The sequence below is a fragment of the Staurois parvus genome, unplaced genomic scaffold, assembly GCF_062004578.1.
Source record: "Staurois parvus isolate SC_StPar_1 unplaced genomic scaffold, SC_StPar_1.0 ptg000887l, whole genome shotgun sequence".
Lineage (NCBI taxonomy): Eukaryota > Metazoa > Chordata > Amphibia > Anura > Ranidae > Staurois > Staurois parvus.
This window is the reverse complement of record NW_028318683.1, coordinates 1,052,300-1,068,311: the sequence shown is the minus strand read 5'-3', so window position 1 is coordinate 1,068,311 and position 16,012 is coordinate 1,052,300. Positions and strand designations below refer to the sequence as shown.

The 16,012-nt window shown below is 44.5% G+C and overlaps 1 protein-coding gene across 1 annotated transcript in view; it reads left to right on the top strand.

Annotated features, from left to right (window-relative positions):
* LOC149442413 (A.superbus venom factor 1-like) overlaps nucleotides 1-16,012 on the top strand; it is a 476,989-nt gene that overhangs the window by 20,439 nt on the left and 440,538 nt on the right. Inside the window, exon 3 of the mRNA XM_089656130.1 lies at nucleotides 1,655-1,865. Coding sequence (XP_089512256.1) covers nucleotides 1,655-1,865 — 211 coding nt within the window. The remainder of the gene's footprint in view (nucleotides 1-1,654; nucleotides 1,866-16,012) is intronic.

Here is a 16,012-nt window from a genome sequence, read left to right as displayed (position 1 = left end):
TATAAAAGGGTACTGACTCCACCCACCAACCACCTGAAGCCTTCTGGCACATTTGCGCACACGCATTGGGGGCAAGGGACCCAAGCATCATTCTCACCTAGGCAAGAAATGTGGAAGTGCTGCACAAATAAGTGGCCATAAAAAAATACATCAATAAACAAATGTATCTACTGTTGAGTGAGAAGGAGGAGGGAGGAGGCAGGGCACTGTTACAAGTACACTGGGTTGAAAGTCCGCTTTAACTGTCTAGTGCAGGGGTGGGCAAACTTTTTGACTTGAGGGCCGCAATGGGTTCATATATTGGACCCGGGGGCCGGACCAAGAGTAGATGAATGATGTGTATGTGTCATCCATAGTAAGTATAGTAATATTCCCCCATAGTAAGCATAGTAATTAATCCTCCATATAGTAATTCATCCCCCATAGTAATTCATCCCCCATATAGTAATTCATCCCCCATATAGTAATTCATCGCCCATAGTAATTCATCCCCCATAGTAATTCATCCCCCATATAGTAATTCATCCCCCATAGTAATTCATCCCCCATAGTAATTCATCCCCCATATAGTAATTCATCCCCCATATAGTAATTCATCCCCCATAGTAATTCATCCCCCATAGTAATTCATCCCCCATATAGTAATTCATCCCCCCTATAGTAATTCATTCCCCATATTAATTCATCCCCCATATTAATTCATCCCTCACAGTACTATTCCCCCCAAGTAGTAAGCCAAGTCCCCCCTGTGTCAATTCACTTACATTTGCTTCGCGCGTTCCTCTCGCCGTGTTCCCGCGCCGTTCTGATCTTCAGGGCGGACTGTGAGAGGAGCCTAGCTCCCCTCCCCTCACGTTCGTCACGCCGCCCCACCTACACACATCCTGACAGCCACATCCGCGGGCCGGATTAAAAGGTCCGCCGGGCCGTATACGGCCAGCGGGCCGTAGTTTGCCCATTGCTGGTCTAGTGGGTGGCGAATCCATTCTTTGCTCTCTTGTAGAGCTGCAAGATCTGATGCTATCCGACATTTCTGGGTGTGTCGATATGTGTGTCCCCCATCGGATGCTGCGGTTTCTTCCACCAGCCACTACATAACTTTTGTGCTTTGGAACAACATTGTTCATTGGGGGATGAACACATCTGATAGACATTGGATAGCAGCAGTGCTCTGCAAGAGAGCAAAAAAATGGTCTTGCTGCTTGCCAAACATGTAAAAATACAAATTCTTCTTTTATGTGGTGACACTTTCTGGATTTTGTTAACCTAGCAACGTGTTTGAAAACATGGTGCACCCATAACACAGGAGCATCAGCTCTGAATATTTCACGTGTGTGTAAATTTCAGCTAGAGCTATTGAGTTCTGTAAACACTAGGCTTTGTTCAATCCCAACAATATATAATTAAGTAATAAAGAACTTACACAAAATCACTACACATCCGTTGTAATGAAAGGGCAGTCGTTATATCCAACTGGATTTCAGTTTATTGTAGTTGAATTAGTTAAGAATTAATTTCTGATTTGTTGCTTGGGGGGTTATTGTTCTTTGCACCTCTACAGTATGTTGAGTAAAACGTATTAACTGCTGTGATAAAACATTCTGCAATATTTTCTATATCCAGCTGGACACTAACACATCTATTCTGTGTTTAGCCGTTCCCCTCCTTCCAGTTGTTCCTTGATTACACCCAGCGTGCTGCATTTGGACAATGAGGAGATGTTTGTAGTAGCTGTCCATGGCTCTCCCTGGCAATCTGATGCAACCATCACAATCTGGGATTTTCCACAAAAAAAAATTCTTTTAACTGAGGAAAAGCTCTCATTTTCAAAATATCATGGCTTCCTGGGGACTGTAAACATGAAAGTGAGTATTGAAAAGTGACTGTTTGTTAAAAAAACAACTTGGTTTCCCATTAGCATTATGTTCTTGCCATTTGTGGTGTGGCTTTTGTTTTTCACACACAACATCTTAGAGTAGAAACTAAGCTGGTTTTGGAAGACTTCCTTTTTTCCAGACATTCTGAAAACGGGTCTGAACGAGGTAACAATATTACCCTGCATGTGTAACTGACTGCAGGTTCAGCTCTGATCAATGTCTGAATGGTGAAATATCTCGACTCAAGGCCACCAGCTTACCCATCTTGGCATATCTCAGGACCTTTAAACAAAATTAAAGTATCTTCATGTCTTATTTCCATTAAAAATCTAAAAATTAGAGCGTTTATTCCTCACTTTAGGATATTGAGTGGAGACACAAAATCACCATTATATATCCCTGGGACAACTGTCCATCTAGAACTGCTAGTCTATAGCTGATCTAGATACAGTATAACCCAATACTGGAGTGCATTTACAGTCCTGTGGTGAGACTATCTTATGGCAAAAGATTCAAGTAACGAGATCCTGGAACTGGAAACCCCTGGTTTACCTGTGTTGACAAAAATGTGAGGGCTACCACGTTAGACCCCTGCTTCTGAAAATACTGATTGCCTGGCTCTCATGCAGATGCTTTCACTTTAATACTTCTCGAACCACTGAACTGGAACAAATACAGAAATAAGGAATACTGGCTGTTTTCTTTTTCTGGAGGAGTGATTCAAAACGGCTGAAAGGATACCTTTCATGATCGAATTACAAGGGCTGCCATTGCTGGTTCCCTTCTGAAAATGTTAGGTGCTTAACAATATCTATTTTAAATGCGTTTGAGTCACAAATTACAAACATGCCTGCTGTAAATGAGTGTCAGAAAAGAACCTTATGTTTACTTTATGTTACTTCAGCTTCAGTGACTCTGTTCTGGAGGGGTCAGCAGGGCAGCCATCAGAAATTTTGGGGCCCCTTACAACACAGCTTTAGGCTTGGGCACCCCCAGGGCCCCCCCACTGGCTGTCACACCAAATCCACCCACTAGCCATCCTACCGAGTCCTTCATGCAGGAGGACCAGGATGACATGGAAGGTAATAAGGGATGATGCAGGGGGATCCTTTTTTCACACTATCCCCCTCCCTGTACACACTGCCCCCATGTCATAAATGCCTATACTAGCCATATATATATATCTTATTTATTTCAGGTACTTATATAGCGCCATCAATTTACGGAGCGCTTTACATATACAGTTGTGTTCAAAATAATAGCAGTGTGTTGAAAAAAGTGAATAAAGCTCAAAATCCTTCTAATAGCTTTTATTTCCATACACACAAATGCATTGGGAACACGACACATTCTATTCCAAATCAAAACATGAAGAAAAATATATACAATTTGTGTTGTTCCTCTAAAAAAGTTGAAGAAAAGTGAAAACTAGACTGTTCAAAAAAATAGCAGTGTTTGTATTCTTCTTTACAAACTCAAACATTCACTATATAAACTGAAAAATGTTTGAAGATTTTGCTTTCCTTTGAATGACTTCATGAATATTTGGTTGTAGTCGCACTGTTTCTGAGAACTGCTGTACATCTGTGTTGCATGGAGTCACCCAACTTCTGGCCCCTGTGATCAGGTATTCCAGCCCAGGATGATTAGACCACATTCCACAGTTCTTCTCTATTTCTTGGTTTTGCCTCAGAAACTGCATTTTTGATGTCCCTCCACAAGTTTTCTATTGGATTAAGATCCGGGGATTGGGCTGGCCACTCCATAACGTCAATCTTGTTGGTCTGGAACCAAGATGTTGCACGTTTACTGGTGTGTTTGGGGTCGTTGTCTTGTTGGAACACCCATTTCAAGGGCATTTCCTCTTCAGGATAAGGCAGCATAACCTCTTCAAGTATTCTGATGTATTCAAACTGATCCATGATCCCTGGTATGCGATAAATAGGCCCAACACCGTAGTATGAGAAACATCCCCATATCATGATGCTTGCACCACCATGCTTCACTGTCTTCACAGTGTACTGTGGCTTGAATTCAGTGTTTGGGGGTCGTCTGACAAACTGTCTCCGGCCACTAGACCCAAAAAGAACAATCTTACTTTCATCAGTCCACAAAATGTTGCACCATTTCTCTTTAGGCCAGTCAATGTGCTCTTTGGCAAATTGTAACCTCTTCAGCACACGTCTTTTTTTCAACAGTGGGACTTTGCGGGGGCTTCTTGCAGATAGCTTGGCTGCACATAGGCGTCTTCTAATTGTAACAGTCCTCACAGGGAACTTTACACCTTCTTTCATCTTCCTGGAGCTGATTGTTGGCTGAGTCCGTGCCATTTTGGCTATTCTTCTATCCATTTGAATGGTAGTTTTTCGCTTTCTTCCACGTCTTTCAGGTTTTGGTTGCCATTTTAAAGCATTTGCAATCATTTTAGCTGAGCAGCCTATTATTTTCTGCACTTCTTTATATGTTTTCCCCTCTCCAATCAACTTTTTAATCAAGGTACGCTGTTCTTCTGAACAATGTCTGGAACAACCCATTTTCCTCAGAATTTCAGAGAGAAATGCACTGTAACCAGCATGTACAACATTTGCTGCCTTCCTTCCTTAAATAAGGGCAATAATTGCCACCTGTTTTTCAAAGAATGAATGACCTCACTAATAGAACTCCACACTGCTATTATTTTGAACATGCCCCTTTCAATTAGTGATTCAATTACGCAGAATCAGCAGCCTGCATGTCATGACTGTTGGGTCTGTTGGATTTCTATTACTCTATTACACCTGCTAGTAAATTATTTGCCATGTAGAAATATAATTTCTAACAAAAACAGTGATTGATCCGGTTAGTGATGTCTGACTGATATTATTTTGAACACAACTGTATATTGTACATTCACATCGGTCCCTAACCCTCAAGGGGTGTACAATCTAAGGTACCTAACTCACATTCATACATACACATACTAGGGACAATTTAGACAGGAGCAAATTAACCTACCAGCATGTCTTTGGAGTGTGCGAAGAAACCGGAGTTCCCGGAGGAAACCCACGCAGGCACAAGGAGAACATGCAAACTCCAGGCAGGTGGTGCCGTGGTTGGGATTTGAACCGGCGACCCTAGTACTGCCAGGCAGACATGCTAACCACTTAGCCTCGGTTCCCAGTATATTTGCATTTTCCAGTGCGGGCGGCGTGCCATTAGAATTAATGGCACCCTCCCGCGGATCTGCATTTCTCTGTGCGGGTGGTGCGGCTGCATGGATTTTCGTGCGGATCCGCAACTGCACCACCTGCACAGATGTGAACCTAGGGTCAAAGTGAAAAAAACACTATAATCATTACTCTAAAAAAGAAAGAAGAAAGGGCTACTCATATCAACATTGAAGTGATCACTACCTACATTACTAATAAACACATATCATTCAATAATACCACAGTGTCAAATCAAGCTATAAAGTGTCCAAAAAAGAAAAGTCCATGTATTAATTCCACAAAGAATTAGCCTTCCACACCCAATGTCCAAAAAAAAACAAATGATCCACTTGTGCGAATATCCACCGATGGCAGTGAGAGTAATAATTTACCAGATATAGAATGTTAAAAGGCGAATCATGATCAGCTATATCAGAATGACCGACTCTCAACCGAAGTCTTCACAGTCTTACAGACAGTAGACTTTTACAGTCAGGATGAAACAGTACAAAAACGCAAAAAAAAAAAAAAAAGAGATGTTCTACTGTATAGTGTAGCAAGGTTATTAAAATACAGAAGAATATAAAAAATATATATTAATATGCACTTGCGTATTTCGGTGCCAAACGGCACCTCCAGAGGGCAGAAACAGAGGCACCTGAGATATAATATTCTGGGGACTGCCAATGGCTGTGAGCGTTGATTGGGTGCCGATTGGCTGCTGTTTTTCCAACATGCCCAATTGACAGAAACCAGACGTTCGACTGTCTTCTGTCGAACAGTCTGTTTTACACACAGGCAGAACGTTGGTTGGTTTCTGTTGAACCGGCTAATACCAGCCAATATTCAACCCCTGTGTACCAGGCTTTATGGTCTGCTAATTATAAAAAAAAAACAAATTCAGCTTTATAAGGGCATGGTGTCAGGGATCCTGTCGCCGTGCAGCGGTGCGACGGCCTCAGATCCCCTCGAGTTGCGGTGGTGTGAGTGCGCAGGAGCGTGTGGCCGTGCATGCGCAGTAGCGCAGAAAACTCGCGCATGCTCAGTAAGTGCACACGTCACGTCAGGCGGGCTATTTAACCCTGATTAGTAGTAAAATCACTGCCTTCTGGTCTACGTTTCTGCACATATTCCTGATCCTGATACCTGTATTCTGCATTACCTGACTAAGAAAGAACTCTGCCTGCACTGACCCTGGCTATCCCTGACCATTCGCTTGCCTGCTCCTTTTGTATTTTATCTGCCAGCTTGATACTGACCTGGCTTGTCTGACTCTACTCCAAAATCCTGCCTGCACGTGCACATGACCTGCATCTTGTCGGATATCCATACTCACCTGCCGCTGCACCCACAGTTCTGCATCTGGCCTGCATCCGAGTCACCACCACACCTGTCTGCTGCTGCATCCACGCACCGGTGCCCGGTCCCAAATCCACATCCACACTGCTGCCACACCTGCTTGCTGCTGCACCTACGTTCCTGCACCCGCACCTGGCTTGTGTCCGGATCTCCTGGGTCCCCAGCTACCTGCAGTCAGCTTCAGATCCACATGGCACTCCTGCCATTCCTGGCTCTGCGTCCTCTGTTCCCACTATCAGGGGCTCTGAGCGGGAGTTGTAAGAGGACGCCCTCTCTCCACATCAGGCTCCCCAATCAGGTACGTGACAGTACCAGAAGGACTGAGAGAGGGGCCTCTCCTCTGGAAGAGATCTGCCAACACATTGCGGCACTAACACAAGCCATCAAGGACCTGCAAGAGGGGTACAATGGCCTGGAGGACCGTTTCCAGGCCCTATCTCCACCGGCATCCACTGCTAGCATCTCAGCTCCTTCCCCTCCAACTGCTGCTCCAGGAGCCATGGCAAGTCCCACTGTGATGATGTTGCCTCCTGAGCCTAGGGTACCTACGCCCGAGAGATTTTCAGGCGACCGCCACAAATTCAGAGCCTTCCGAAACGCATGTGAGTTATATTTTGCGTTGCAACCTCGCACCTTCTCTCTAGAAGCAACCAAAGTGGGATTTGTGATCTCCCTTCTCCAGAGTGAACCACAAGCATGGGCCCACCATTTAATGGAGAAGGCAGATGCCAAACTGTCTTCTGTAGACAGTTTATTTGAAGCTATGGCACAACTTTATGATGACCCCCAGCGATCTGCGTCTGCGGAAGCTGCACTACACTTTCTTCAGCAAGGTCGCAGGGCAGCGGAGGACTATGTAACCGAGTTCAGGCACTGAAACGCTGACACCAGTTGGAAAGACGCTGCCTTACGTTATCAATTTTGCTTAGGTCTTGCCGAACCCCTGAAAGACGAGTTAGCTCGAGTTGGAGTACCTAACACCTTGGAGGAACTTATCAAGCTGACTATGCAGATTTACTGCCGACTCAGGGAACGAAGGCTTGAGAGATCCTCAGTCAAGTTGAGCCCACATGAATTCTGCCCAGGGTACCACCTCCAACAAGCATGGTATCAACCAACTCAGCCACATCCAGTTCTGATGGGTCCGAGCCCATGCAAATAGGGTTGCTTTGAACCACCCTCACTGCGGAAGAACGGCAACGCCGCCGACAGGACAACCTATGCCTTTACTGTGGAGAACCCGAGCACTATGTGCGAAACCGTCCTGCAAAATCAAGTAATTCTTTGACCACCCTGCCTGCTAAAATACCTGCTGTCAACCGTGCTCAGATCACCATCTCTGTTTCATTTCAGCTTTTGGGAAGAACTTTGCCAGTAACCGCTATAATTGACTCTGGAGCCTGCAGTTGCTTCATTGACACAGATTTTGTTCAGCAACATCAGATACCCTTAAGGGCCAAAACGCAGAGACTGACAGTATTTCTGGCTGATGGGTCCAACATTAAATCTGGGGCAGTCACACAGGAAACAATCCCACTCCCCGTGATAATATCTCCATCTGGTCACAAGGAACTATTACGCCTAGATGTCATTTCATCACCACTATTTCCTGTCATCCTGGGGATTCCATGGTTACAGACCCATAACCCCGGCATAAATTGGGTATCCGGTAAAGTGGACTTTAAATCAGCTTACTGCCATGAGCACTGCTTCCCTCAAGTTCCTGCTCCGTCCGGACCCCTGCTGTGCAAGGAAAACGATACCGAAGTAGGCCAGTTAGTTCCGGCTGCATATCATGACTTCCTAGACGTCTTCAGTAAACGTGGTTCAGACAGCCTTCCACCTCACAGGCCTTATGATTGCCCGATTGAACTGCTACCAGGAGCTGATATTCCTTTCGGTCGGATTTTCCCGCTATCAGAGCATGAGTTGGAAGCATTAAAGGATTACATTGATGATAATCTCAAAAAGGGGTTCATCCGCCCCTCTACTTCTCCAGCTGGGGCAGGAATCCTTGTCGAAAAGAAAGACCATGTCCATGTGTGGACTACCGGGAATTAAATAATATCACGTTAAAGAATAGATACCCTCTGCCACTAGTCCCAGAACTCTTCCAGAGGCTCAGAGCGGCGACCGTATTCACCAAACTAGACTTAAGAGGGGCCTACAATCTCGTAAGGATCAGAGAAGGGGAGGAGTGGAAAACAGCCTTCCGTACCAGATTTGGGCATTACGAATATTTAGTTATGCCCTTCGGGCTATGCAATGCTCCAGCAACCTTCCAGCATCTGGTGAATAACATCTTCAGGGATTTCTTAGACATTTTCATGATCGTATATCTCGATGATATTCTGATCTTTTCTGCTTCCATCGAGCTTCACCAGGGTCATGTGCAAAGGGTCCTTGGTCGCCTCCGACTACATGGACTTTATGTTAAAACAGAGAAATGGGAGTTTGAACGTCAGCGCATTCAGTTCCTGGGACTAGTTATATCCACGGAAGGCTACAAGATGGACCCCCAGAAAGTTTCTGCCATACTAGAATGGCCTGCACCAGCTGATAAGAAAGGAGTTCAGTGCTTCATAGGCTTTTCTAATTTTTACAGAAGATTCATCAGAGGATTCTCAGCCATTATCACACCAATTACGCAACTGACCAAAGAGGGAGTCCGATTCCATTGGACACCGGAAACTCAAGATGCTTTTGAAGGTTTAAAAGAGACTTTTTACATCAGCGCCCATACTAAGCCATCCAGACCCAGTACTACCCTTTGTGGTAAAAGTAGATGCCTCAGAAAGTGCTGTTGGCGCCATCCTCTCACAGCGACAAGGTCTAAAACTTCTGCTTCACCCTGTTGCTTTCTTTTCCAGGAAATTATCTCCGGCGGAGAGAAATTACGATGTAGGGGATCGGGAATTACTGGCCATCAAATCCGCCTTGGAGGAATGGAGATACCTGTTAGAAGGCGCAGCACATCCCATCCTAATCTACACCGATCACAAAAATCTGGAATACCTAAAGATGGCAAAACGTCTAAAACCCCAACAAGCCAGGTGGGCGCTTTTCTTTTCTACATTCAGCTTCTACATTACCTACAGACCAGGCTCCAAGAATGTCAAACCAGATGCCCTGTCTAGAATGTTTGACGATCTGAGGGATCCACCTAGCCCAAATACAGTGCTCTCAACAGGTAACTTCTGCCTCTTACAACCGGATCTTTTTTCACAGATCCAGCACGCATTTTTTGGGGCTCTTTCACCTCCAGGAGTAACCCTGTCCTCCAGAGAAGGATTACTATGGTCAGGAGACAGAATTTTTGCACCTGAAGCCACCCGACTGACAATTTTAGGGCTATGTCATGATCATCCGCTGGTGGGACATTTTGGGGTCCACAAGACCCTAGACTTAGTACAGCATCTGTTCTGGTAGCCTGAGTGGGAGAAGGATTGCAAGGCCTACGTGAACTCCTGTCCCACATGCATCTGGAACAAGGGTAATAAGAGCAAGGCCTGGGGATTATTGAGGCCTCTACCAGTTCCTGACCATCCTTGGAAGATGATATCGATGGATTTAATTGTGGAGCTACCTGCATCAGAAAGATGATCAGCTATCTTTGTTATAGTGGATCGGTTTTCCAAGATGGCCCACTTCATTGCCTTGAAAGGAGTACCATCTGCGGCAGAAACAGCCCAAGTCTTTATTAAGAAGGTGGTGAGGCTCCATGGTGTTCCAGGAAACATCATTTTGGTGCAAGGGGTGTAGTTCACCTCAAAATGTTGGAGAGCCCTTTGTGAGAAATTGGGAGTGGGACTCTCGCTCTCTTCTGCCTATGACCCCCAGACTAACGGCCAGACAGAGAGAACCAATCAGACCTTGGAACAATATATTTGATGTTTTACATCCTTCTCTCAAGATGACTGGGTATCACTTTTACCCTTGGCAGAATTTGCCAACAATAACTCAAGACACTTGGCCATAAGAGAATCCTTCTTCGAACTATGGATTTCACCTTGCATTTATTTCTAATTTAATACCTGAATCAGCGATCCCAGCAGTTCAGGATATCTCTGAATTGTTACAGCAGAATAACAAAATGCTACAGGAAACAATCTCAAAGGCTCAGCTTGGATAATAAGAGGTTCTTTGACAGAAAGAGGAAAGGAGAACTGGTCCTGGAACCGGGGCAAGAGGTATGGTTGTCATCAGCCAATCTAAGATTAACCTGTCCCTCAAAGAAGTTAGGCCCAAAATTTGTGGATCCTTTTCCCGTAAAGAGGAGAATCAATGATGTACCATATGAGCTTATATTACTAGATTCCCTAAAGATTCATCCTGTATTCCATATGTCACTGCTCAAGATTGCACTTTCTAACCCTTTCCCAGGTCGGGAATTGGAGCCACCTGAACCAGTAGTCATCGATGGCAAAGAAGAATATGAAGTTGAAACCATTGTTAACTGCAGGAAGAGGAGGAACCAACTCCAATATCTGATTAAATGGAAAGGTTATGGTCCTGAAGATAATTCTTGGGAGCCGGAGTCTAACATCTATACCAAAGAGTTATTCGAGGCATTTAAACGCAGGCATCCAGAGAAGATGTACTAAGATAATTATTTAAGAGGTTATTGGATAAATTAGCGTGTCACCCAATGTATGGTCTCCATTCAGTAGCCAAAAGAGGCATACAAAAAAAGAGGGTTGTGAAAAGAGATTCACAGAAAAGCGGCTACATAATGAACAGAACGTGACACTCAGGAAATAATTTCATCCTCCATTTTGGTATGCCCATGGCATAATTTTTGGATACACCTCCCTAGGGAAGTGTTCACCTATGTGTTTGTGCTACAGGGACACTAGACTCATGTAGCCATTTTCCCTGCTGCACACACACATTTAGACCGGTTCTGGTGTCATTTTAAATGGTTTTAGGTCTGTGTGTATTGTCTCATACTGAGGTGATGGTAAACCAGGGCAAATGCCCATATGTCATATCTATATATGTGTAATAAAGCATAATTTTTGGAAATTATTTCCTGAGTGTCACGTTCTGTTCATTATGTAGCCGTTTTTCTGTGAATCTCTTTTCACAACCCTCTTTTTTTTGTATCCAGAGAAGATGGCCCAGTTGGGCATCCGGAGGCTGCCCTTAGGGAGGGGGCACTGTCAGGGATCCTGTCGCCGTGCAGCGGTGCAACGGCGACAGATCCCCACAAGTCACGGCGGTGCGAGTGCGCAGTAGCGCGGAAAAGTCGCGCATGCGCAGTAAGCACACACGTCACGTCAGGTGGGCTATTTAAACCTGCTTAGTAGTAAAATCATTGCCTTCTGGTCTACAACGTTCCTGCACATATTCCTGATTCTGATACCTGTATTCTGCATTACCTGACTAAGAAAGAACTCTGCCTGCACAGACCCCGGCTATCCCTGACCATTCGCTTGCCTGCTCCTTTTGTATTTTATCTGCCAGCTTGATACTGACCTGGCTTGTCTGACTCTGCTACATTATCCTGCCTGCACCTGCACCTGACCTGCATCTTGTCAGCTACCATACTCACCTGCTGCTGCACCCACGGTTCTGCATCTGGCCTGTATCCGGGTCACAGCCATACCTGTCTGCTGCTACATCCACGCACTGGTGCCCGGTTCCAAATCTGCATCCTGACTGCCGCCACACCTGCTTGCTGCTGCACCTACGTTCCTGCACCCGCACCTGGCTTGTGTCCGGATCTCCTGGATCCCCAGCTACCTGCCGTCAGCTTCAAGATCTACACGGCACTCCTGCCACTCCTGGCTTTGCGCCCTCTGTTCCCACTATCAAGGGCTCCGAGCGGGAGTTGTAAGAGGACGCCCTCTCTCCACATCAGGCTCCCCAACCAGGTATGTGTAGCAAACATGCGCATCAGAGATGGACGCGGTTCAACCATTTTGTTAGGCATCTCCATTTTCTCCCCTCATCTTTCCACCCCTCCCTCTCACTGAGAGGAGACCTCTGGCCAATGTGTGTATGTGTACTGTTTATGGGTCACTGGCCGGGCAAGGCATTTCTAGCTCGGTGCCGAACGGTCTGCAAAAGTGTAGCCTTTCTCACCTAGGTCAGGATAAGGCCAGGGTTCCCAAGAGAATTGGAGCCTCACTTCTCACAAATCCAGGCCTTCATGGCCACATGGTCACCTCCACAAATCCAGGCCACAAGATCACCCTCTAAGGCAGTAAGCCTAAGAGATTTCAGCAGCCAAACACCCCCTTCCCCTAGACAGGAGGCCCAGGGGAGAACAGACTGACTTCCCAAGGTCACCCATAAATATATATATATATATATATATATATATATATATATATATAAATAAACACCGTATACCAGAATGCACTAGTGGCACGGAAATTCCTATTGTTTGGCCAGAAAGAGATACATATTCATAACTCGTTAGTGCAGCTCTCATACTACTACCAGAAGTATCAGCACACGTTCTGGTGCACAAAATGCATTTGCATGTGCACTGTAAAAATGTGCTGTAGTGCATTGTTACAATGCATTGCAGTGCTTGATTTTTTTTTTATTTTACTTTGTAAAAATTCCATTCACCACTTGTGAAGCAGCACGTTTCCACGAATTGCCGGACGTTGTGACATGCTGCATTGTGATAAAATATATACCTGGATCATTTTATCGCAACACACAGCAAAGCTGTGCAAACATGACATTGGGGATTGGGTGTTACTGCAAGTCATCAGTGTGAAGCCAACTTCCAAATATTTAGCCTAGGTTGCTTATTTACTGTTTTATTTAGTTCTGTTTTCACCATTTTGCAAAAAAGGCACAACTTCAGATCTACAAATATTTGTTATTTATTAACTCAATGAAGCTTGGGGGGTCTTTTACAAACTCCAAAGATACAAGTGAAAAAATAAAAGAAAGAAAAATTGCAAAAACAGTCTCACCACCTGCAGTCAAAAGTGGAGAGCAGGACTTGGCAGCCAGCAGGTTTAAGGGTCCATTCACACCAACAGCGACTATGTTGGATTGCTATTCCAGTGTAGCTCCACAGCAAGAGAAGGCAATATGCCTTGTCTGCTAAGTGCTTGGTTCACACCACTTACTTCAAGGCTTGTGTGGACAGTGTATGCTGAAAAAAGAATGGCCGGCTGCATTTTTTTCAGGGCAGCGCAAAGTGAGGCAATCCACCACTTACACAGTGTGGTGGGCAATAGAACTTGACCACTTAACCACTTGACCACTAGAAAGTTTTACCCCCTTCATGACTAGAGCATTTTTTTAGCTGGCGATTGTTCTATCATTCAACACTGTTATCAAATTACAGTTGCAAGAAAAAGTATGTGAACCCCTTGGGATTACGTGGAGTTTTGCATGAATTGGGCATAAAATGTGCTCTGAACGGCATCTAAGTCACAACAATAGAAGAACACAGTCTGCTGAACATAATACTACACAAATATTAGATGTTGCCATGGTTTAATTGCACATAACATGTAAACATTCACAGTGCACGGAGGAAAAAGTATGTGAAGCCCTAGCTTAATGACTTCTCCCAGAGATAATTGGAGCCAGGAGTGAGCCAACTTTGACTCCAATCAGTGTGATGATATTGGATGTGTTGCTGACACCTGTCCTGCCCTTAAAAAACACACACCTGTTTTGTGTTTACTGGTTTCAAGAAGCACTGTCTGATGTGAACCATGCCTCGCAGAAAAGAGCTATCAGAAGGCCTACGATCAAGAATTGCTGACTTGCATGAAGCTGGAAAGGGTTACAAAAGTATCTCCAAAAGCCTTGATGTTCATGTATCCACGGTAAGACAGACTGTCTACAAATGGAGAAAGTTTAGCACTGTTGCTACTCTCCCTAGGCGTGGTCGTCCTGTAAAAATGACTGCAAGAGCACAGCGCAGAATGCTGCATGAGGTAAAGAAGAATCCCAGAGTGTCAGCTAAAGACCTACAGAAATCTCTGGCACATGCTAACATTTTTGTTGACACATCTACAATAAGGAAAACATTAAACAAGAATGGAGTACATGGGAGGACACCACGGAGGAAGCCATTGCTGTCCAAAAAGAATATTGCAGTACGTTTGAAGTATGCAAAAGAGCACCTGGATGTTCCACAGCACTACTGGCAAAATATACTGTGGACAGATGAAACCAAGATTGAGTTGTTTGGGAAGAACACACAACACTATGTGTGGAGAAAAAAAGGCACAGCACACCAACATCAAAACCTCATCCCCATTGTAAAACATGGCGGAGGGAGCATCATGGTTTGGGGCTGCTTTGCTGCCTCAGGGCCTGGATGGATTGTTGTCATTGATGGGAAAATGAATTCCAGAGTTTATCAAGACATTTTGCAGGAAAACGTACGACCATCTGTCCGCCAACTGAAGCTCTGCAGAGGATGGGTGAGGCAACAGGACAATGACCCAAAGCATACAAGTAATTCAACAAACCAATGGCTGCAACAGCACAGAATACGCCTTCTGGAGTGGCCCAGTCAGAGTCCTGACCTCAACCCGATTGAAATGCTGTGGCATGACCTTAAGAGAGTGATTCACACCAGACATCCCAAGAATATTGCTACACTGAAACAGTTTTGTGAAGAGGAGTGGTCCAAAATTACTCCAGATCGTTGTGCAGGTCTGATCTGCAACTACAGGAAACGTTTGGTTGAGGTTATTGCTGCCAAAGGAGGGTCAACCAGTTATTAAGTCCAAAGGTTCACATACTTTTTCCTCCCTGCACTGTGAATGTTTACATGTTATGTGCAATTAAACCATGGCAACATGTAATGTTTGTGTAGTATTATGTTCAGCAGACAGTGTTCTTCTATTGTTGTGACTTAGATGACGTTCAGAGCACATTTTATGCCCAATTCATGCAAAACTCCACGTAATCCCAAGGGGTTCACATACTTTTTCTTGCAACTGTATATTTTCATAATTTTTTTCACGTAAATAGAACTTTGTGGTGGTATTTGATCACCATTGGGTTCTTTTATTTTTTGCAATATAACCAAAAAAATACTGAAAGTTTCAAAAAACAAAATTATATTTCCTTATTTTTTTTTATGTTATAAAACATATCCAATAAAAAAAATACAAAAGTGTACATCAACTGGTTTGTGTGAAAGTTGTGCGTCTACAAACTATGGTGTATATTGGGGGCATACCTACAGGAGTAGCAATTGCGACCCAGCCCCATGCAGCAGGGTTGTCAGGGCTCCAGGTATGACCAGAGGTGTGTGGACCGACACAGGGAAACACAGACTTCAGATATAGCAGGTAAAACAATATAATTTATTTAAGGAAACACAAACATAAACGCAGTGCAAACAAACCAAACTCAAAACTAACACAAATACGTACAACAAGGTGCAGCAAACCCAAACCTTAACTGATATATATATATATATATATATAAAAATATGGAGCACAATGTAGTCAGGCAGGCCGGGTCGGTAGCTAACGGGCAGACAAGGTACAAGGAGTAGGCAGAAGATTGGTCAGGAGTAGCCGAGGTCGGTACAGGCAGAGTTCAAGCAGAGTCAGGATCAAGCAGAGTCAGGATCAGGCAGGAAGC